The sequence below is a fragment of the Vulpes lagopus genome, chromosome 9 (genome assembly GCF_018345385.1).
Source record: "Vulpes lagopus strain Blue_001 chromosome 9, ASM1834538v1, whole genome shotgun sequence".
Classification (NCBI taxonomy): domain Eukaryota; kingdom Metazoa; phylum Chordata; class Mammalia; order Carnivora; family Canidae; genus Vulpes; species Vulpes lagopus.
The window spans coordinates 28,357,193-28,380,908 of NC_054832.1; the positions used below are offsets into that span (position 1 = coordinate 28,357,193).

At 35.2% G+C, this 23,716-nt stretch overlaps 1 protein-coding gene across 2 annotated transcripts in view; it reads right to left on the bottom strand.

Moving 5' to 3' along the window:
- The window catches only part of PKHD1L1 (PKHD1 like 1), a 152,470-nt gene that overhangs the window by 108,723 nt on the left and 20,031 nt on the right, over window positions 1-23,716 (bottom strand). For both annotated transcript variants that reach the window (XM_041769613.1, XM_041769612.1), the window contains exons 10-21: window positions 21,302-21,372; window positions 19,621-19,731; window positions 15,756-15,845; window positions 13,433-13,701; window positions 11,848-11,939; window positions 8,659-8,818; window positions 8,055-8,190; window positions 7,127-7,270; window positions 5,050-5,207; window positions 4,010-4,123; window positions 3,145-3,294; window positions 2,002-2,126 (exon numbers count right to left, since the gene is read on the bottom strand). In XM_041769613.1, the coding sequence (XP_041625547.1) occupies window positions 2,002-2,126; window positions 3,145-3,294; window positions 4,010-4,123; window positions 5,050-5,207; window positions 7,127-7,270; window positions 8,055-8,190; window positions 8,659-8,818; window positions 11,848-11,939; window positions 13,433-13,701; window positions 15,756-15,845; window positions 19,621-19,731; window positions 21,302-21,372 (1,620 nt within the window). The remainder of the gene's footprint in view (window positions 1-2,001; window positions 2,127-3,144; window positions 3,295-4,009; window positions 4,124-5,049; window positions 5,208-7,126; window positions 7,271-8,054; window positions 8,191-8,658; window positions 8,819-11,847; window positions 11,940-13,432; window positions 13,702-15,755; window positions 15,846-19,620; window positions 19,732-21,301; window positions 21,373-23,716) is intronic.

Below are 23,716 nucleotides of genomic sequence, written 5' to 3' on the forward strand. Positions count from 1 at the left end.
ATAAATATTGCCATGGAAATAACTAAGTACAATTTAACAATCATCTTTATATCAGCTACTACCATAGTTATTAACGGACTAGTTTGTTTGGGCACCTTCTATTCGAATTATCTTCGTGGTTTATAAATTCATCATGGGATCCACCCCAGTGCATCAAAGCTTAGCTTAAACTGATGTATCATTTTTAGAAAATTATATCCAAAACTATACTAAGTTAATGTGCTCTTCAAGTAAAACCGAAAAAAAATACTTAGGGTCTCTGTAGAATTCTACTCTCATTATATAATTCTGAAGTTTAAAAAAATACACTTTGAAAATTTGGCATACAGGACAGGACCCTTTATCAGACAAAAGGAGATAACAAACAGTATCAAGCTTAAGTGAACAGCACACTGCCTTTGTGGCTAGATAACAGTGGTTTCTAAAGGAAAATGAGATTTAACTTTTCAAATTTTGAAACTTGATTTATAGTTATGAACATCACTGTTTTTGGAAGGTTATAGAATGATTCTTGAGAGGAAGTGGCTCTTCTAACACTAACAATGTCCTGAAAATAATCTAATGCTAACACATCCGTTTGATCTAGGTGGCCTATCTAGCCTAAATAAAAGCAGATCTAGAAATACCCAATAGGAGCAGGACAGTTTACTTTGCCTTGACTGGCAATAGTTTTAGCAGCGAACTCTAGTCCTTTAAAATCATGATACTCTTTAAAGATCTCGTGGTGTTAAAAAAAAAAAAAAAAAAAAAAGATCTCGTGGTGTTTAGGGTAAAGGAAGCCCATCAGTTCTATCAAATGTAGTTCATCTTCAAATTACCTCACAGCAGATAAACTACAGGTTAGAAGGAAACAGAATCTATTTAACAATAATGGTAAGTGATGCTTTTGACTAACACAAGGAAGAACCAAGATTTGTAAAACATCCCAAAATCCTGAACACTGGAAGAGTGAAATGTATGCAGGTGGTGCTCATCAAAGCTAAAATTGTGATTCTACTGTTCAATTCAGATATGCAGGCAATGATAACAGCAAAATGTACTTGGGGAATACTTTTTTAAATAAAAAAAGTATATATGTGTATGCATGTGTCTTCATTTTTACTTCTATTGTATGTGAAATGTGTGTATGTTGTATGTGGAAATGCAAGAGTGGGCTGACAGAAATTTCAGAAGATAAAATAATTAATAAAAATCAGAACATAACTGCAGAACTGAGTGCCTGGGTGGCTCAGTTGGTCAAGCATCTCCCTTCGGCTCAGGTCATGATCCTGGAGTCCAAGGGTAGGGCCCCATATCAGGCTGCCTGTTCAGAGGAGAGCCTGCTTCTCCCTCTGCCCCTCACCCCACTCATGCTCTCTCTCCATCTCTTTCTCTCTCTCTCTCTCTCATGTAAATAAATAAAATCTTTTTAAAAATTATGCAGAACTAAATAGTGCTTGAGGGTATAGCAATTATAATGTCATTAAATAGCTTTCTCTGGGCCCCATATTTTCTATTTGCATTTCTATGTGTCTAACTTTTGGCAAATCAACCATTAAAAAGAGTCTTCTCTCCCCTAATTTTGGAATATTCATTGAAACATTTTATTTTCTCTACTTACACTCAGAAGGGACCTTTTCTTCAGTGATCAAAATCTAATGACAATATTGTGATGAGGCAGTCTCTTTCTACCCTCCTTCAATAAGTAGGAACATTATTAGATTTAATAATACATGGTTTAAATGATAAAGCTTACCATTGCTTTGTCTTTTAAATGGTCATAGGTGATGATAACACTAGACCAATTTTTATTTTCATAGCCTATAGATTTATTTTTGGCACAACTATTTGTTAGGATGCTTATGTACAGGACAGGAAAACTGCAGTCAGATATATGGTGCACATGATTTGTCAAAAACCAACAAAAAGTGAGAAAAAAAAAAAGCCCAAACAAAACATGAGTTTATTTTCAGCTTATATATTATAGTATAACTTAAATTTTAAATTCATAGCATAACTTACGTGTTTCCATTAGTAAAGTCATATGTAAATTGTATATCATTGCTTCTAGTAATCTTGCTCCTGTCTTGATATTGGAATTTTAAAGCAATATAATTTGCCAGGAATCCTTTGTATGCTAAACATAACTACACAGAAATTTTTAAAAAGAAATCAGTAACAATATCTTACTTTTAAGTTGTTTTTTAGCAATTCAAATTAATTCAATCTATTCCAATAAATAAATATTGAGAATTTTCTGTACAAAATGTTTCAGAACACAGAGAAAGAATAATTAATTTCAGCTAATTAGGTACAGAAGAATTGGGGAAGATTTCCTAGAAGAAGAAGTGGAGTTGAAGTGACCTTACAATTAATGATTAATTCTTTAATGCTTTCTTAGATATGGTTTCCTTGAAAAATTAAAACAATTCACTCCTCATAGTCATGGAGCAATGTAAGGATTAAATCCAGCTCTAGCTGAACTCCACAGTGAATTTAAAAGCCCATCACCCACAGAGAGAAGATAAACATTCAAGTAGATTAATTGGGATGTTAACGTAGCTGAGCATTTAGAGATGGAGATGAATGTCACTGTAAAATAGTAATTAAATACCAATTAAAAAATAGCAATTTTAGTGGTCTACAACATCTTAAGCATACCAAATATACTTAGAACTTAAGAATATGCATCACAAATTTGAGAATTTTAAAACAAGAAAAAGGATAAACAAAACTATGATTGCTAGTCTTAAATATCTACCCTAAAACTACCATCTCTGCTCATGCTTTTCCTTCACTTTCCCTTGACTGGATACCCAAGATCACTCTATGATGGCTATCCATTTTTGTTTCTTCTTAATAAATGAAGGAAGATTGAAGAGATAATACATTTTAATGACTTCAGTACTTAAATTTGCATGCAAATAATTTTCTCTGAAATTATAAGACAAAGAAGAATACATGTGATACTGCATTTTTTAAAATACCTTTTTTTGAGAACCAACTGAAATGGAAATCATAAGCACCCAGAATACGAACCACAGTACCTGTCCAATGTGACATGATTTCACATGACAAGTACTTTTCCCTGTCTTCAAATTTCATGACATTTTATTACCTAGATATTTTACAGATTAAATTAGCATATCATTTTGTTGAGTTTACCTGATTATAAGGAAATAATAAAATGTCTCCATATGGTAGTCTGTTTGGTTTAACATCTGCTGAGTCAAAAAGAACAGCTGGGTTTTTCAGGGAATAACGACCACAGTAAGCGTCAGTTTCAGCTGTCTTCTGCCCTCTGTTAATATGCTCCTATAGACACAATAATACTTCAAATGAAAAAAATGATTTATTGTCCTGCTTTCTTCCCCCACATCTCCACCTGAGTCGCTCAAGTTCCAACTTGATTCCATTTCTTCCCACGCTACTTTAACTTGAAATATTCTCTCTTCTCTGAAACTCTAAAGCTCTCATCCTATGTCACTCCATAATCATATAATCCCTTGTACCTTTGCCTTTGATGATTTCCTAAATCTTATCTTTCTCCTTATATCATGAACTCTCAAGGATATTTATTCATTCCTTCCACAAATATTTATTCACTGTTCACTGTGTACATGTTGCTGTTTGGTTTTTTTGTTTGTTTGTTTAATCTTCAAGGTATAAGTGAAGTAATTAATGTATATAATGTCCTACTACAAATTGTATTCTCTGAAGTCAATGAGGAAACAGGATCTACTCTGCATCCAAGTAAAGAAAACAAATAAAATATGCTATAGATCTTTCATTTGTTTACCTTCCCTACTTTCTCTTGAACAAGAAAATCCATATGTGGTGGAAATGCTGCTTTCACAAATGAATCACATTATAATGTCAAGAAATGCTAAAACAGACCTTATCAATAAATGTGTAACAAAATTATTTTTGCAATTTGACAACAGGAATTACAACTAATACAAAGAAAATCACAAAATTTCAAGCATTTTCTTATTTGGTCAGTTTCACAGTTCATTTTAATGTTCCATACCAGGTTAAAATCAGTCTCATAATCTCGAAAGTATTTCACAACAAATCCTTCTTCAAAATTTGCAATTTGTAGTGGACACTTGGTGGTAACCATTTCTTCCACAGCTGCCTGAAACTAAATTAACAGTTTGAGCTTTAGTAACTTCTTTTTCATGAAGAGTTAGAACATTCATAATTCTACCACTAATTCCACTAATTAGTTATAATAGAACATTTGCATAATATAATTCCTATACTTTAGCCATCATTATGAGATCATTTCCCAAATATTTTTAAATTTCTGTGTAATAATTTCAGTGTCCAGTGACTTTTTCGAGAGTTTTACTTTAGAATGACAATAGTTCCATCCAATTGGGTAATATCAGCTTACACAGTTGTTACATAAGGTAGACATATTTGTTTAGCAGTTTTTTTTAAAGAGGGCAATGAGGCGAGCCTAAATGAATTAGCACCTAATTAAACAAGTTCCAAGTCAGTAGTTTTCTCAATTAACTCAAAATTAACTGGAAAAAAATATACATCCTAACACATTCAGTTTTTCAAAAGAAGAAATTCAGATACTATAAGACTGCATTTATGATTATTTAAAAATAATAAATCATTTTGGATTACTCAGGAATTAGTACACTTTTACAAGTTCTCCTGTAATTCCCATACCTACTTCTCTGGCAAGACACAGATATAATTCGTGTTTAGAATTAAGGAGTTACTGTAAGATCTTTAATCATGCAACAAATGTTAACAAACTCATGGTGTAGGTAGTTGTCAAAATTCAGTAACTCCCAAGCAAACATTTTTTTTCTATGGGAACAGCTGGGCTCTAGGAGGATACACTGGATCCTGTTAACACAGATCTAAGAACTCCCTCCTATCCCCTGTCTCTGTGTGACGTCTCCTTCCTTCTCTGCTCAATGTGGGTTGGCTCCAACCCATCATGCCAAGTAAGAGTATATTACCATTCCTTAAAGTGTGGGAAGTTTTTTTTAATATAAAGGTGACATTTAAACAGATTTATGTTTAAGAAATTAACAAACAGCATACTTCAGCTTCTGATGACCATGGGGTCAGAGGCTTAGAAGAGACTCCATCCCAGTGCAGTGTGAATGTCTCCAAACTGGGCTTTCCTTTGATTTGTTCTGTAATATCCAGTGTGACATTGTTCCCTTCAAACACTTCATAACCAAGCAGATCAAAGTCTCCTGCAATGAAATACCAAACAGAATTTGATGTTAATTAATAAAATACCAATATAGCCATAATAGACATTCAAAATAAATAAAATTGGGTTTATTTAGTTGTATTATCACCAAAGAAAAGGATGAATGGAGAAGTCAAGGAATGGATCCTTGACTTTGAGCAGATTTAACTGCAGCAGAAATAGCAAAACAGCAAATAAAGTGCTATTCATCTAAGGTTCAGTTTCCATGGTTTGAAAGAAAGTATTATGAGATAAACAGAAGGTTTTGGAACCAGAGGGTAAACATCAATGGGAAGTGGGATATTCCAAAAATTCTTTTAGTTTTGTCCAGTACTGTTATCATAATATAAAGGGCGAAGCTGAGATAGTTCTATTTTCTTTAAACAGAAATATGGCATGAAGCTAAATCCCAGGAAATAGCCCCAGGCTTGTGAAGCCTGTTTATACAATCTCACTTTGAGGAAAATAAGAGTTTGTCCTCAGATGTATCTCTACTTTGGGAAGATGCTTCACCAGTGGAATCCCATTGACCTTCTCTGTTGGACAATGTCCTAGAATTTTCCCAGTTATGATTTTACCGACATATTTCTTAATGTATGCTGCTGAAGCCTTAAAATTTCTCTCTGAGCTGTAGATAAGTTTCTGGGAGAACAAGGATAACCATATCTTCACTTATACGGCATTTTGACAATCTAACCTTTGGGAAATTTTTAGAACTTCAATTCATATTAAAGAAAATTCTTTGCCCTCCATTCACCAATCAAATTGACAGCTTTATCAAATGAGACATAAACAATGAAGTAACATCTTCCTAAATGAATTATGAGTGCCCAAACAAAATTTTTTTACAATACATATTCAGGAACCTATTTTTGAGCTAGATCGCCCAAATACCAAACTTGGTTGCTAAATGTGGCTGTAAGACTTGAAAATGTAGGGACACCTGGGTGGCTCAGTGGTTGAGCACATCTGCCTTTGGCTCTGGGCATGATCCCAGAGTCCTGGGATAGAATCCCACATCAGGCTCCTGGCATGGAGCCTGCTTCTCCCTCTGCCTGTCTCTGCCTCTCTGTGTTTCTCATGAATAAATAAAAAAGATCTTAAAAAAAAAAAAAAGATTTGAAAATGTAAAACATTAACAGGAAATTAATAGCTATTACTTGAAAAGAAGAGAGGTCAAATAATTTGGGAAAATGCTGTATTAAACACAGGTAAAGGGATCCCTGGGTGGCGCAGCGGTTTGGCGCCTGCCTTTGGCCCAGGGCGCGATCTTGGAGACCCGGGATCGAATCCCACGTCGGGCTCCCGGTGCATGGAGCCTGCTTCTCCCTCTGCCTGTGTCTCTGCCTCTCTCTCTCTCTGTGTGACTATCATGAATAAATAAAAATTAAAAAAAAAAAAAAAACCACAGGTAAAGTGGTTTTTTTCCAGTTTTTGTGTTTGTATGTTTATTTCTTCACTGTAGGAATCCTCAAGGATTTTAATATTCGAATGAGCTCTGTCAATCTTCAACAAGAAGTTGGTGTATGCAGTTTCCTATGTGGCTTTGACCATAGAATCCTTTCATCGGGCAAGATCTGGCCAGACTAGTGTCTCTTGACAAATATTGAGTACTTAAACTTTTATTTCCAGAATTTACATCTTCATTAATTTTTGCTAACTTAGTATGCTATTAAATAGATAGTGCATTTTTAGTATACATAGTATATTCTCATGCATTGGAATTGTACAATACTTAAAAAACAACTAAAGTTTTGATTACAATAGAAAAAACTAATGGTTTAGTTTTTATTTTATGAATTCACTTCTTTTCTTCTGTCATTTTATGGAGTTTTTACCATTTTCAGTGAAATTGTACAGGATACAAATTTGTCTCTTAGAAAAAACCTAACAGAAATACAAAATGAAATATATGCTTACCTCTAGTTGATATAAAAGTTACCAGGTAAACATAGCTTTGGGGGTTTTGTGTTCTTATTACTTGAACTGTATCTGGTTTTATAGACCAGAGGTCATTTAAAGCTGATTCCAATATGAAGTCAGAAGCATCGCCAGGTAGCAAGACTTGGATAAAAAAAAAAAAAAAAGTCAAATGATTAGGGGTTTTAATTTAAAAAAGAAGAGTTAAAATCTTTTGTACTACCATAGCCAGTACTAATGTTTTATATTTGATTTTTCAAGTGCCCATCATCTGTATCATGTTATCACTTAATAAAATTGTGTTTTGAAACTGATTCAAGTTCAACAATTGTAACTACTTATTTGGATTGTGATCTCTTGAAGAGTAGGATCATATTTTATTGTTTTAATAGTCCCCTAGTACTAAGCATTGTGTTTAGAAAATAGTAAGCACCTGTCAATATTTACTTAATGAAACAATTAATGGAAATAGGAAAAATTATATTTTAAGGTTAAATATAAAATAGAGATACGATGTTTTTGTTAACGAATAAATTAGTGTCTCATATCTTTGTCACTTAATTTGAGGAACTGGAAGAAATGTTTAGTTCTCTGTAATGATACATTGGATTCTTATTATCTTAACATACCTATGAAGCACAGATATATAAATCCCTCGTGTGCACATAGGTATACATTTATCATGAGCCTTATAAACGAAAATGATATTATATACCTGGAAGTTGTTTTTACTGATGCCATTTTTATCCTAGTCTAAAGGTTTTTCTTCACAATGTATTTTTAGCTTGTCTAGCATATGATTAAAACAATATTTTCCAGAAAGAAGAATTTGACTAAAGCAAATCTTTATAATTTGACTACAGCAAATTTTTATAATTCCATCTATAAATGAAGAGAAATAAAATTTCTTTTATAATTTACAACTTACCAGTTTTTTCCATGTTATAGGTTAATCTATATTGGTAGCGTGAACATGAATTAGCTTCTATACACGGGCTGGTTACCGTGATCTTCTGAACTTCATTAGTTGCACTAGATGTTTCCCAGTTTTCCAATGTTATAACCTATTTTCCAATTAAAAAAAAATCTTTACTGTATAGAAAAATACACTTTAAAAGCATGATAGTCAACTATTCAATGCCTCTTGATTTTACTGCAAATGACAAAATATTTTGAAGTTTCTCTCTTATCAAATAACAGACTACTGAGTTTTTTGGCGATTTTTTTTAAAAGATTTTATTTATTTATTCATGAGAAACACAGAAAGAGGGGCAGAGACATAGGCAGAGGGAGACGCAGGACTCGATCCCAGGACCCCAGGATCACAACCTGAGCCAAAGGCAGACATTCAACCACTGAGCCACCCAGGTATCCCACCTTTTGAGTTTTAATATAGATAGATACTCCAAGCCACAAGTCAATAATCTCCCCTCCCCCATAACACCATCTTCCCTAGTAAAATTAATAATCAAATAGAGCTCCTATCTTTGAACATTTACTTTCTACGAAGTGGATCTATAATCATAGCAAACCTGTACTTCCTGGACAATTGTCGACTGGGATCTGATAACTTGTTCTTCATTTACTGCATCTTCTGTCTGTTGTTCTGTATAAACATTTCTATACTGGTACAGGCCAACATCAACAAAGGCACTCAGTCTATACTCCTGCAGCAAGATTTCAATGTAATATCTGGAAACATATGAAATTTTTTCCAATGAAAATAAAATTGTAACACTATATAAAACACCAGCCTGTTAAATTATTTATATTGTAGTATCCCTGATTTTGTTTTTTTTTTTTACAGTATCTTTGATTTTAAATATAAAATTTCATAGTGGTTTGTTAAAATAAAATAAATTATGTAAGATATCCACACAAGAGATACAGAGTTGTCCCCATTCATGACTAACTCATTCAGTTTTGTCAGTAAATATTTACTGAAAAAGATACCATCGCTTATCCTCAAGGAGCTTAAAACAAAAGTACATTATAATGCAAACTCCCTGGCCTAAAACACAGAGGGCATGTGGAGTTTAAATACTTTAATATGTGTAAGAAAATGACAGGCAGACTTAGGTGTATCACATATTTTGTATGTGAGTGGTTAAATATGTCAGGGATGAAAGTTGTTCTCTAGTTCCTTAAATAATGGCTCCACTTATAAGTTGGGAAATAAAACATGGTTTTAGGAAGCTGTTACCGATTAGATTGATTATGGCCCTCCAAGAAGCTGGGTCATCCAACTGCCTATGGAGAATAAGGCATTCTCTGGCCAGCTGTTACAGGTGATGAAAAGCTATTGGTTACCTACCTAAATCTCTATTAATGTCACCACTGCTCCCATCTTTGGAGAAGCCAGCTGGGAGTTCCTCTAAATTGCCTCACATGATTCAACAGATACCCTCTTATATGTGAAGAGTGAGTATTCACAGTTCATGAAAGACTCTGACTAGGGGACATGTATCACCTGGTCATCTTTCTAGGATGATGGGGCTATGGATCATCCCCCTCCTGGTACTGGTATTGGAGGATTACATCAGGCTCTCAGCTGCCCTGAGAACCTATTTGCCAGCTCTGCAATGTAGGACACAGTAAGAAGAATCATTAAATTCTGTATCCTTATTAGCAGCTTAAAAATCTTCATTAGGGACCTGCTATGTACAAGACACTAAACTGAGCACTTTGCAAACATTATTAATCTTCACAAAATCCTATAAAATATATATTATTATTATTGTCTTTGTTCATATGAATAACAGACACTAAGAGAGCTTTAAAGATCAAAAGGTTACTTAAAAATCAGTAACAGAGGTATGACTCGAAGTAGAGCAGGGTGACCAAAAAGATACACACTTAGAGATGAGGCTTTATTATGTGACTAGGATGAACCTGGAAAATGAGCTATCTTTGGAAAGGCGCCAGGCACCACTGTGAAAGGAGCCAGCTAGAATGGCCTCGATTTCAGAATTCACAGCCATCATTATAAAGGTCAGTGTATAAATTCCAAACTAACTTGCAGGAGCACAGATATCACACTGCAGATGTATTATGAGTCCCTTCCATGTAAGCTCTGTGCTCCCGCCAAGCAGGGAAACTGAACGCATTTTCCAAGGCCAATGCAGAATCTGAAATATGTATGAATGCTTAATAGCAGTAAGGATTAACTAGGTACTCTACTTACCATGAATTGGCAGTGACTCTGCTTAAAAAAATAAATGTTTAAGTACATAAAGAAGTGACAGTCAGAGGAGAAAAAGAATGGAATGCTTTCCCCATGTCATTATTACCAAGATGTCAGTGAGAACACTGAGTATGATTGCTCTCAAGTACCTTTGATCCCAACCCTCTCTGTCTAGCTCCATCTGGTCTTCATGGTGCTGTTTGTAGGCATAATCTCATCAATGTCTGGAAGGGTGGTGTTGTAGAATGAAAAAAAAAAAAAAAACACCTCCTACTATCTAGAAGTGAAGTGTATTTCTTCACCCCTTGATTCTAGATTTGGCCATTTACTTTGGCCAATAGGATATTAGCAAATGTGACAAAAGCAGAGTCTTAAAAAGTATATGTGCAATAACAATTTCTCTCTTTACCACTAGAAACCCACCCACCAATGTGACAAACCTAGGCTCCCCACTGAGAGGTGAGACCATGTGGAGTGGGACATCCCAAATATCTAAATTCCAACCATGCAAATGGTGGTTCTCAACATACGAGCAAGGCCGTTCTAGGCTATCAATCACCAACTAAAGTAACCAGGACCAAAAGACCTGCCCAGCCATCGCAAAAGTGGGTTGCTTTCAGTTACTAAATTTTGGGGTGTAGTTTCTTATGCAGCAAAATCTAACAGATACAAATGATAAACGGGAGATGATCCCACTGAATTTACTGATCTTCATGAAACTTAGCTACTTTGAATATACCGCGTCTTTTAACCTCCCTGCTTTCTAAGAATCCTTAATGGCTTTTTGAATGGGATTATCTGCTATTTGAATGACACTCTCATCTTCTCCCTGGAACTGACCTTGCAGCACTAAGTGATGTACTCCTTAAGGGCAGGGAGTATATTTTAATATTTTTTGTATTAAATTTCCTGGCCCAGGGTCTAAAGTAAATCAATGAATATCAAACATACATTAGCTGTGGTACCAAAGCATATGGTTTTGTGATTTTTCTCTAGAAATATTCAAGAGCACAGGTGCTTGAGCAGGGAAATTAGATGGCTGGATTGATGGAAAGGTTAGTAAGAAACTAAGAACAGGATTAGGTAAATTTCACAAAATTATCATTTCTGCAAGAGGGATAATTTAGATATCAAATTCCCCAGGTTGGCTGAATGCCAGTATTCCTGAAACTATAGAAACCATATTTAACAAAAATATTAAAAAATGACAAATTATAAATTAAGCCAAAAACTAATATCACTTCCACCCATAAAACAAACTAAAAATATTTTTAGATATAAACTTACAGGTTTTTTTTTGTTTTTGCTTTAAGATTTTATTTATTTATTCATGAGAGACACACAGAGAGAGGCAGAGACACAGACAGAGGGAGAAGCAGGCTCCATGAAGGAAACCTGATGTGGGACTCGATCCAGGAACTCCAAGATCATGCCCTGAGCCGAAGGCAGATGCTCAACCACTGAGCTGCCCAGATGTCCCTAAACTTACAGTTTTTAAATACCACACAACAGTTTAATGAAAAATTTAAAAGCTTACTCTTTTCCTTTCTGAAGATGAATGTCATCTGATCTCTGTGTTGGACTGGAAAAATAACTGTTGGCATTGGAAGAATGATATGCAATCCTCACCTTATCCCAAAATGAAAGACAAAGAGAGAGTAAGAGAGGGAGAGGAGAAATTAATAGATATTTTTTTATTTATAATTTATCATTTATTATTTCTGTCAATCCTAGAACTTTTATGAATAGAAAAACAGGAAACTACCATATTTTTCTTCTAAGATCAGTTTTACACAGTGAAATAAAGTTTTTAAAAATTATCAAAGCTCACTTCATACTTTACACCCTCAACTAACATCAGCACCACTATACCACAAACATACACAAACTGTAGCTTTTCCACAATTAGAACTGCAATGGAAAATAGAAAGATAAATACCAGGAGCAAGGTTTCTATTGTTAAATAAAATATCCTTTTCCTCTGTGGAGAGCTTTTAGAGATTTAATCCAAATGAGATTACTAAAAGTAGGTGTGAAAAATGCTAAATATCACTAAATGGGTTTGTGTTCTAGAATGAGAAAACTCGGTACTTCCTGTCAGGAATGACTATCCCATCTTGGAGGAAATATGCTGAAAAGCTAGTAAAATTAGAATCCATATACTACAGGCAGCAATTTAAACTTGTTCCTCCTCCAGTTTGGGGGACAATCTTGCCATATGCACTTGGTCATAGAATATTCTTTTTATTTGATTTATTAATTTCACATTTGTGAAAATCTTCTAAAGAAATAATTAAAATGCAGAATAACCTAATGAACACATAATTTAATGAACACCCAATAATGTTTATTTGTGGTCATAAAAAGTCAGGTAAGCTAAAAATGTATCTGTAGGCACAACGTGATCCAGGTTTAGTAAACCCTGAATCTATTTAGTAAACTAAATAGAAAACTATTTAGTCATAAAAATTGTATTGTGAAAATTATTTAATAAAATGTGGAAATACTAATATGTGACAAAAATGACTATGAGATTGAATGTATAATCTTATTTATATAATAAACAGACACAAAAAGAAATGACAGACTTCAATCTCATAACCACATAATAGTGAAATAGATCTAGTAGAATAGTGAGCTATTTTTACTCTTTCCCAAGTTTCCTATGTATAGTTATAACTCTTCCATAATTAAAATAATATTTGCTTTTTTAAGATTTTATTTATTTATTCATGAGAGACACAGAGAGAGAGGCAGAGACATAAGCAGAGGGAGAAGCTGGCTCCCCCTGCGAGGAGCCTGATGTGGGACTTGATCCCAGGACCCTGGGATCACAACCTGAATCACTCAGGTGTCCCTAAAATAATCTGTAAAGGAAATATATATTTTTCCCTCCTAGAGAAAATTTAAGTACAGGAAAGCATTTTTTTTAAGCCATGAGTTTTCTATGGTGACTTTATAGTTCACATTAGATGTGTTAAAATAGCCAAAAACCCAACCATGTGAAAATATAGTTCATAATTTTTTTATATGAATCAGCTTGGGTTTAGAATAAATGAGATACGTATAAAAGTTGTCATATTGTTTTTATAATATTAAATAGTATTCTGTGGTTTCCTTACCTTATCTTTTGGATGTCCAGTTTGGCTGAAATAAATAGCATATCGGTCATCGCCTTTGATGTAGAATCTATAGACATCAGAGTCTGGAGCCACCAAAAATCCACTAAAGCGTGCAGCAAATGTGTCTTGCTCCATGGGCCAAATATAGGAAGCTGAATCTACCCAAATGGCACCCATGTACCCCGGTGTTTCTTCATTGTATTCAAGTATCTCTTCAAGATGCACTGGCCGACTATTATTCCATATCTCAAGCTTTAGGCCTCTCCCACCTGAATATAACAAAATAGAAGAATACTCTCATCAGAATTTTCTTGTGGTGTCTCAATGGCCCTCTACTTGGGTGGTGGTTATAGATATTCTATTGCTATTCACATTTTTAGAGTATGCATGTAAATAAAACAATTACACATACCCATACATGTACCTGTACCCACAGGATAGAGTACTTTTAAGATAGTCTACAATTTATTTATTATTATTTCATATATTTGCACCTCAGATTCTACATATGTAAAATGGGAGTAATATCACTATTTGCCTGGTTGCTATGGGGATTAGAGGTTACTAAGTACTTTACTTAAGATAATAATAATATGATAACTATTACCTGTGACATGATTGATGTTACTTTACATAGCTAAATCTCTAAACTTCATGATTTAGACCATTTTATTTCAAAGCCTTTGCCTGATTACTCTCTCTAACAAAAGTTACTCAATTAGTGGTTTGCAACTAATCAAAGAATGGACAGTGTTGACTCTAAGATTTTTGTATTTGTTCTTCATCTTTCTTTTTTTTTTTTTTTTAAATTTTTTTTTTTTTTTTTTTTTTTTTTTTTTTATGATAGTCACAGAGAGAGAGAGAGGCAGAGACACAGGCGGAGGGAGAAGCAGGCTCCATGCACCGGGAGCCTGATATGGGATTCGATCCCGGGTCTCCAGGATCGCGCGCTGGGCCAAAGGCAGGCGCCAAACCGCTGCGCCACCCAGGGATCCCTGTTCTTCATCTTTCTAACATCACTTCTGTCCTATGATTTCATCTCCTTCTTGGACAGAATCAGAGGGAATATTCTCATTAAAGTGAACCTACACTTGCCAGTGTAAAATCTTAATTGTTTTTTCTTAATCATAAGGGAGCCATCTCAACTTTTTTTTTTTCTTCCTTAAAATACATCAATCAGACAGACTCGTGCCTTCTTCCAGCAGCCTTAATCTGGTCTGGAGTGGCTGGATCTAGAAAAAGATGGCTCTTCCTCTTCAGTTGAGTTTGCTTGGAGAAAAACATGAATACCCCTGGCAGCAGCAGTGTTCTCTGATAAATACAACTTTCTTTAAAGTTATCAACTATGACGATCAAAACACTCTCTTAAACTGGGCATCTTTTTCTAATGTCATTCAAAACCAGGAATTTTAAGAGGTTAATAAACATAATTTACTTGGCTTCAAATACCAACCAGTGATATAAATAAACCAATTTCACTATGTGCACAGGATAGGAGATACATGCCCTCAAAGCCATACAGCCTCTCAGTGGTATCACTGCAGGTGTCAAAGCACCTACAGTGAGTCACAGGCCAAGGTCTGGAAAGAATTTTGAGTTCCATTTCTCTCATCCTCTATTATCACTCTTAAAACATTCTAGACAAGTAAAGATTTAACCTCTGCCATTTATTCTTTAACCACAAAAAGGCCATGCAGCCTGCACCAACATTCAGTACTCTCAATTAATCTGAAATAAAGTCATCCTCAAACTCATTCAATAGGGTGTCTCAGGAATTCAGGCTGAGTTTATTTTCATGGTACAGTTTTGAGGCAGCTATTTTAATACAAATACTTCCTGATCCAGAAAGTGTAAGGAGAAAAAGTGGAAAAAATTATTATAATTCTCACTAAAAATTCTAAAAAGTTCAAATATTTTTTGTTACTAATTGTTCTGGGTTGAATATTTGTATCTCCTCCAAAACTCAGATGTTGAAACCTAATGTCTAATGTCACGTTATTAGCAGGTGGGGCCTTTGGGAGGTGTTTAGGTCATGAGAGTGGAGCCCTCATGAATGAGGGCTTATAAAGGAGGCCCCACAGAATTCTCTAGCCCCAAGAAGGTGCTGATCTATGAGGAAGCAGGTCCTCACTAAACATCCAGTCTGCTGGCATCATGATCTGGGACTTCCCAGGCTCCAGAATTGTAAAACATAAGTGTTTGTTGTTTATAAGCTGCCCAGTCTGTGGTATTCTGTTTCAGGAGCCCAAATGGACTAAAAGACTAATGGCATATGTCTTCTTATGTAAATGTAGAATGGCCATTCTCTCTTCTGGTAACTTACCCGGATATACAGTTCTGAGAACTTCAGGTTTAGGGGGTGTCTTGCAGAATATGCTATTCTCTGTGACATTCAAAATATCACAGGTTTGACCTAGAGAGAAATAAGGTGCAGACTTATTACTACAGAGCTCCAGAATGCAAATCACAATCAGCTTATCTTGAAGTGCTTTTCTGATGAAAACCAAGTTGCATAAGCAAGAAGCAAAGTCGGGGTTTCTTCATTCCCTTTATATGTTCTGCATTAAAACTTATCACTCTGGAGCACCTGGGTAGCTCAGCTGGCTAAGTGTCTGCATTTGGTTCAGGTCATGATCTCAGGGTCCTGGGATTGAGCCCTGTGCCTTGGGCTCCCTTCTCAGTGGGAGTCTGCTTCTCCCTCTGACTTGTGCTCACTCTCTCTCAAATATTTTTTTTTAAATCTAATAAAAAATAATAAAGCTTATCACTCATTAATTGTCATACTTTCACACAGCAACATTTTCCTGCCAAAACATCACAAGTCTGAGTTATACTCTAACTATAATCACTCAGAAATCTGAGTGATTTCTGAGAAATAAAATTTAAAAATTGATAAAACTATGTCACTGTAAAAGATTTAACTTTTGAGTCCAAAGTGAAGCCTTATATCTTGTTCCCTACAGAAAAAATGCTGAATAAGTCCATAATGTTCAGAATTTGCAAATCCAGCCCTCTTAGGAAATAAATAAATCAAACAAACAAACATTGGTGTAGTCCAAGTTCTTCAAATGAAACAACAAAGATAATAATGCATAAATGGTATTTCCAGAGGCAGACCAAAACCAAAAGGACTCTAAACGAGAACAATTATACAAAAGCACAATTAAAACTGAGTGAAGAGTCTATATTCCAGACTTCCACATGCCCCTCCCAGTCAGCGCCTTAAGTATTTACTGAAATGGGAATCACAGCCCATGAAAAACGAGGTAGAGGTTAGCAAATAGAGGAAAGTATCTTTGCCAAGTTTTGTTTGGTGGCCTGGAAAACTTACTTCAACACTACCTTTCACAATTTTGTATGCTTTGTGAAAGTAAGATAATTGAGATAGAAAACAATGCATTTGAACAGTATATTAAACCAACCTAGCCTATTTTGTGTGGAGCAAAGGAAAGATACATAGACAAATCCTTGTTTTCAAGAAATTAACTGAGGATTCCTCAACACCCCCAATATAAATAATCCAATTAACAAATGCACAAATGAATAGACATTTTTTTTTCCAAAGAAGACATACAGATGGCCAACAGGCACATGGAAAGATGTTCAACATCGCTGATCATCAAGGAAATACAAATCAAAACTACAATGAGATATCACCTAACACCAGTCAGAATGGCTAAAATCGAGAACACAAGAAACGAATAGGAGTTGGCAGAAATAGAAAAGGGAAAACTCTTGCACTTTTGTTAGGAATGCAAACAGGTGCAGCCACTGTGGAAAACAGTATGGACGTTCCTCAAAAAGTTGAAAATAGAATTACCCTATGATCCAGCAATTACACTATTAGGTATTTAACCAAACAATACAAAAATACTATTTCAAAGGGATATATGCACCCCAGTGTTTATAGCAGCATTATCAACGATAGCCAAATTATGGAAAGAGCCCATTCATTAACTGATGAGTGGATAAAGAAGAGAAGAGATAGTATATATAAAAGCCACAAAAAAGAATGAAATCTTGCCATTTGTGATGACATGGATGGAGCTAGAGAGTATAATGCTGAGCGAAGTAAGTCAGAGAAAGACCAATACCACGTGATTCCGTTTATATGTGGAACTTAAGAAAAAAATAAGTAAGCAAAGGGAAAAAAGAGAGAGAGACAAACCAAGAAACAGACTCTTAATTACAGAGAACAAGCTGATGGTTACCAGAAGAGAGGTGGGGGTGGGTAGGTTAAATAGGTAATGGGGATTAAGGAGTACACACTTCCATAGACACATTCCATGTATCTATGCAAGTGCTGAATCTCTATATTGTATACCTGCAGCTAATATTACACTGTACATTAACTAACTGGAGTTCAAATATAAACTTGGAAGAAGGGCAGCCCAGGTGGCTCAGCGGTTTAGCACTGCCTTCAGCCTAGGGCATGATCCTGGAGACCCAAGATCGAGTACCACATCAGGCTCCCTGCATGGAGCCTGCTTCTCCCTCTGTCTTGTGTCTCTGTCTTTCTGTCTCTCTCTCTCTCTCTGTGTCTCTCATGAATAAATAAATAAAATCTTTTTTAAAAACTTGGAAGAAAAAAATAAAATACATGCAGTTTACTATATGCAATTATACTCCAATAAATTAGTTGGAATTTAAAATTTTCAAAAATCTTAACGAAAGTAATGAAATTTCAATAAAGAAATTACTGAGGATTGAAAATCTCAAACCTTGTCACATTGATGGCAATGAAATATCATAAAAACTTAACATATTTGCATATCAACTGTATCATAATATCATAAAACAGTATTTATTTATTTATTTATTTTTTTTTTAAATTTTTTTTTTTTATTTATTTATGATAGTCACAGAGAGAGAGAGAGAGGCAGAGACACAGGCGGAGGGAGAAGCAGGCTCCATGCACCGGGAGCCTGATGTGGGATTCAATCCCGGGTCTCCAGGATCGCGCCCTGGGCCAAAGGCAGGCGCCAAACCGCTGCGCCACCCAGGGATCCCCATAAAACAGTATTTAAATTAAAAATATTTTATGTCCCTGGTTTTGATATTTGAAATATTTATAGGGCAGCCCGGGTGGCTCAACGGTTTAGCGCCGCCTTCAGCCCAGGGCCTGATCCCGGAGACCTGGGATGAAGTCCCACATCGGGCTCCCTGCATGAAGCCTGCTTCTCCCTCTGCCTATGCCTGTGTCTCTGCCTCTCTGTGTCTTTCATGAATAAATAAGTAAAGCCTTAAAAAAATAAATGAAATACTTATATTTAAAACTTCAGAAAACATATATGATATTTAAAAATCTTATTGCAGAGGCTTTAATATTTTATACAGGTGATCAGCAAGGATTCACAGGGATAGGAAGATATTACATAAATGTTAGATGAGGTTACTTTATACTAATTACATCTCTTGAAGTCACATTTTGGCAGGCTCAAAGGCAGATTCCTTAAAAGTAGAAAGTACCTAAGGAGGGCTATATCAGAAAAAGTATGTGCCCAGTTACATGGCCAGACATGCAGTCCTTTGCTCAAGGTGGGTAAGGTCATTATAACTGAGTAGGGAGATCCCCACACTTGTATTCATCTTCCATCTCCCTTTTGAGTTGCACAGCTCCCTACCCTGAATAAACCTATGTTATACATAAAAATGATGTATAATCAGAGAATCAAGCCCTATCACATTTGTAAAAATATAACACATTAACCAATGCTCTTTCTAAAGCCAATATCATCAGTAATTCCTGATGACCAGGTAAGTCACAATACATGAAAAGGGGATGAGAAGAGTATCCCTATACTTTACATTTTCCCATAACTAATCTATTAAGAGTTAACAACAGTTCAAGAAGAACATTTAAAAGCTTGTTAAACAAAGGGTAGATGTGGCTCCAAGTGTGGTGAGGAATTTGCGGAAGGCAGCCACGTTGCTACCATACAATGCTCTTTGGCGATGACCTCAAAGCCCAAGTCCTGGTCATGTAAAGTTGCAAGGAATAGCCCTCATGGAAAAGTCACAGCAGGAAAAGAAGTATCAAGCCCCAGAACCAAATGTCCGTGTGAAAATATTCAGCTTTAAATTTAAGACATTAATCGAAGAAAAGACTATTATTCTTCCTACAAATTATTAAATAAAAGCCAGGATTTGTTCTTACAATGTAATATATTAAAAGCCATAAAAAATACCTGCAATGAGAACTCTGACAGGGAAATCTGTCTGGTCAAAGAACCGTCCACTTATTGTTAGCAAGGTGCCACCTTGAGTGCTTCCTCGTGAAGGGGAAATCATAGTAACCTCTGGAGGGAGGAGAAGCACATTAAATAAAATGTCATGAATATTACACATGATCCCAAATGCTTTATTTTTATAAATTTTCCAAATTACCTAGCTTTAACACATAACACAGAATAGGTAGGTAGTGGATTAGCAAATTCATAAATTGAGTGTTTCTATTTTGTCCCTGATGCAATCCTGCAGAGGACAATTAACATGGCTTTCACAGTGCCCTACATCTCATGGGGACCAGGCTTTTAAGTGGTGACTGGCACTAAAGAGATATCAGTAATGGAAGATGCAGGAATTAAGGAAAAACAGGGCTGAGTATAGATGTTTGATTCCAAAAGAAAACATAGGAAGGGATGAGCACAGCCTCTTTCCCTCGTACTCTTAAAGAATAAATCTGTCTTCTATTTATAGGCCAGCATCTTATATTTTTCTCATATAGTAATACATTAACTATGGTTGGAAGTCTTCTGGTTTCATATATATAAGTTTTAGATATATTAGTAAAATAGCCCAGTGCATGATATATGGTAGATTCGTATTTAAATGTATTATTGAGATGCCCAGGTGGCTCAGCGGTTGAGCACCTGTCTTTGGCTTAGGGTGTGATCCCGGGATCCAGGGATCGAGTCCCGTATCAGGCTCCCTGCATGGAGCCTGCTTCTCCCTCTGCCTGTGTCTCTGCCTCTCTCTGTGTGTGTCTTTCATAAATAAATAAAAATATAAAAATATAATAAAAGATTGTTCTTATTAGTTCTATCAAAGTTCTACATATTTTACACACAAATTTCACATTAAATAGAAAAAGCCAGAATATGTCATATTTGATTGACTTTAGGACACTTTTTTTCACGTCTGAACATCTTTGAAATCTGAATGTGCCTCTCCATCACTCCTGACCCAGAATGAAGTATAATTCAAACAGTAGGATTTGTGTTTGCTTCTGACACTCTTTGAGGAGTTTACCAACCTTAGACCTCTATAAATTAAAGTAAATAATAATCTGGTTGAGTATTCTTTTGGACCACATTGAGACCATAAATCTGAGAGATTTATGGCTTGTAGTTTATTTTTTAAAAATATTTATTTATTTATGATAGACATAGAGAGAGAGAGAGAGGCAGAGACACAGGAGGAGGGAGAAGCAGGCTCCATGCCGGGAGCCCGACACGGGACTCGATCCCAAGACTCCAGGATCGTGCCCTGGGCCAAAGGCAGGCGCTAAACCGCTGAGCCACCCAGGGATCCCCTATGGCTTATAGTTTAAATTGACAGTGGAGATTTTTTCTTCTCCTTGGACCAACAGCCCAAGTGGATACATGCAAGTTTCCTTTCTGTCTCTTTCAGAGTGATGTGCTGGTTTCTCAATCAACCTTATACGAAAAATGTAGTTTTCTGGGTCCTAGTTTAATGTCAGAGCTTCTTATTAGACTCCCCACCTTGGGTGTTCTTCCTTTCTTAGCAATACCTAAAATAATATAGTCATTATCGTCATTGATTTGATAAAATGAAGTACACAAGTCTCTCTGTCTCTCTCATTATCTCTCTCTGTCATACACACACATACACACAGAGCTCACATACCTGCATATGTTTGAAACATTGAAATTTTATTTAGAGAAGAAACAAAATATGCCATTTTTTGTGGGAAACTCCTGCGTAAAAAAAAAAAATCCTTACTTTAAAAATGAACTTTATTTTAGGAAGATATTATTTCTTTAATGATATAAATGTCAAAATTTGCAAAGGAGCTCAACAGAACATTTTAGAAAGACAAAAATGTTCTATATCTTGATATAGTTACAGGTTACACAAATATAAAAGAATACAAATACTCAAATATTCATTGGTCAGAACTTACTGAACTGCACACTTAAATTATGTACCTTTTATTGTATCCAAATCATACCTCAATAAACAATTCTTATTAAGATAAAAAGAGAAGATCACCTTTCATGAAAGCTTTTGTGTTGACCTCCCTCCTCTCTCCTCTCTTATAATCCATTCAGTATCAGAATAACTAACATTACTGAACACTTATCAGATACCATGCTAAGATTTTTAAGCTTTTAACCTAAGATTTTTTTTAAGTTTTTAAATTATTATGCCATTTTATCCTTATATCAACCCCATGAGGTAGGTACAACTCGGAGAATCTATTTATCTTACTCAAGATCATAAAGGGAGTAGGTGGCAGAAACAGATTTTGAAGCCAGGCAATTTGAGTCCTGAGTCTGGGCTCCTAGCCTGTGTCCTACACAGTTCTCTTCTGCCACTAATCTGTGTGAGAACCCAATGAATAAAGCAGGTTAACAGTCATCCACTAAAGTTAAATCACCCTTCATAAATACAGAACCTATTCATATTTTTTGGATATAGACTTATATTTCCATAGCCTGGAAAGCGAGGAAGGGAAATTAAATACTGTTTCCCTAATTACCTCAATGAAATTCATAATTAGAGATGTTAAGAAATTCAAATGTTAAGTCTCAAAACCCATCCATTATATTTATAACAACTGAACTAGAATCTAAAAGGATAATACAAATCTTATGGTTGAGGGCAGCCCCGGTGGCACAGCGGTTTAGTGCCGCCTGCAGCCCGGGATGTGATCCTAGACATGGGATCGAGTCCCACGTCGGCTGCCTGCATGGAGCCTGCTTCTCCCTCTGCCTGTGTCTCTGCCTCTCTCTCTCTCTCTTTCTCTGAATAAATATATAAATCGTTAAAAAAAATCTTCTGGTTGAGACCACAATAAACTCCTCTAACTCTAACCCAAGCATTACAATGTGCATTTGTAAAACTACAGAGTCTCTGGAAATATAGGATACTAAATTAATTACTTAAAAAGTTCATACTGGATTTATATTTGTATGTTATAAGCTTTGAGTCATTTCTCAAAGACCTGAAATGATGCCAGCTCCAACAACTTTGTCTATGGTCAGATTCTACATCTGAAAAAAGAACCCTGCTTCTTAAGTTGGTGGGAAAATTGCCTCCTGAAATAAAATTTGAATGTAATTTATTTGATATGACACTGAGGTGATTTTCACTAATTCATTGATAATGACTAGGCATTTCTCAATTAAGGCAGCCTCATCTGAACCTTATCAGTTTGGAACAGCTGTTGTTTGAACTTGGGGTAATAGAGGGAGAGAAGGTTAATTATTAAAAGACATACAGAATGGGAGCCACAATGGTCTTTAATTGGTTCATCTGACATTCAAGAATGTTCCCAAAATATGTAAAATATGTTTTTTTTACTTTGTAAAATGATTTAACATTTTTTTAAATGCCATAAAATCATGAAACTAGGCTTTTAAGTAGTAAATGCTGTATTTTTTTAAAGTTTTCTTAAATTCCTAAGATTGTTTTATATAGAAACACAGTTTTCTCAGTTTTGAGACATAATACAAAAGAACAGCTACTGGCTTTAAAAAAAGGAATTATAACTCAAGATCACAGAATCAACTATTGTAAGCTGAATTTTTGCCTATATTATGTGCAAATTTTCTGGCTTTTAAAAATGGAAAGTTTCAAGGCATGCTAATGCAACACAATGATTTATATATGCTTATCAATCATATTCAAGCTTGATCACTCAAACCTATTTTTGGATAATTCCTTCTTTGAGAGATATATGATGAATTTGGTAATTAATACCTCTGATAGAGACTCAGAACTAAGAATTCATCTTTTTCACCTGAAGAAGAATTATAGTGACAGCATTAAAAAAAAAAAGCATATATAGTTCAGGAAATCATTTAAGACTCAATAATTATTGCTTCTAACATGACTTTCTAATATTTTCAATAAAATCCTACTGCCCTATTTGTATCAAGTTATGTGTATGTAGGTTGTATCCTTGCAGAAAATAACTGGTAAATCATGGGACTCTAAGTCATTTGCTCCATGTAAATCACAAAGGTGAATCTTAGTACCATTTATGTACCAAATACAATGGTTTGCCGTTGAATTATAATATTCTTCGTGGTTTGG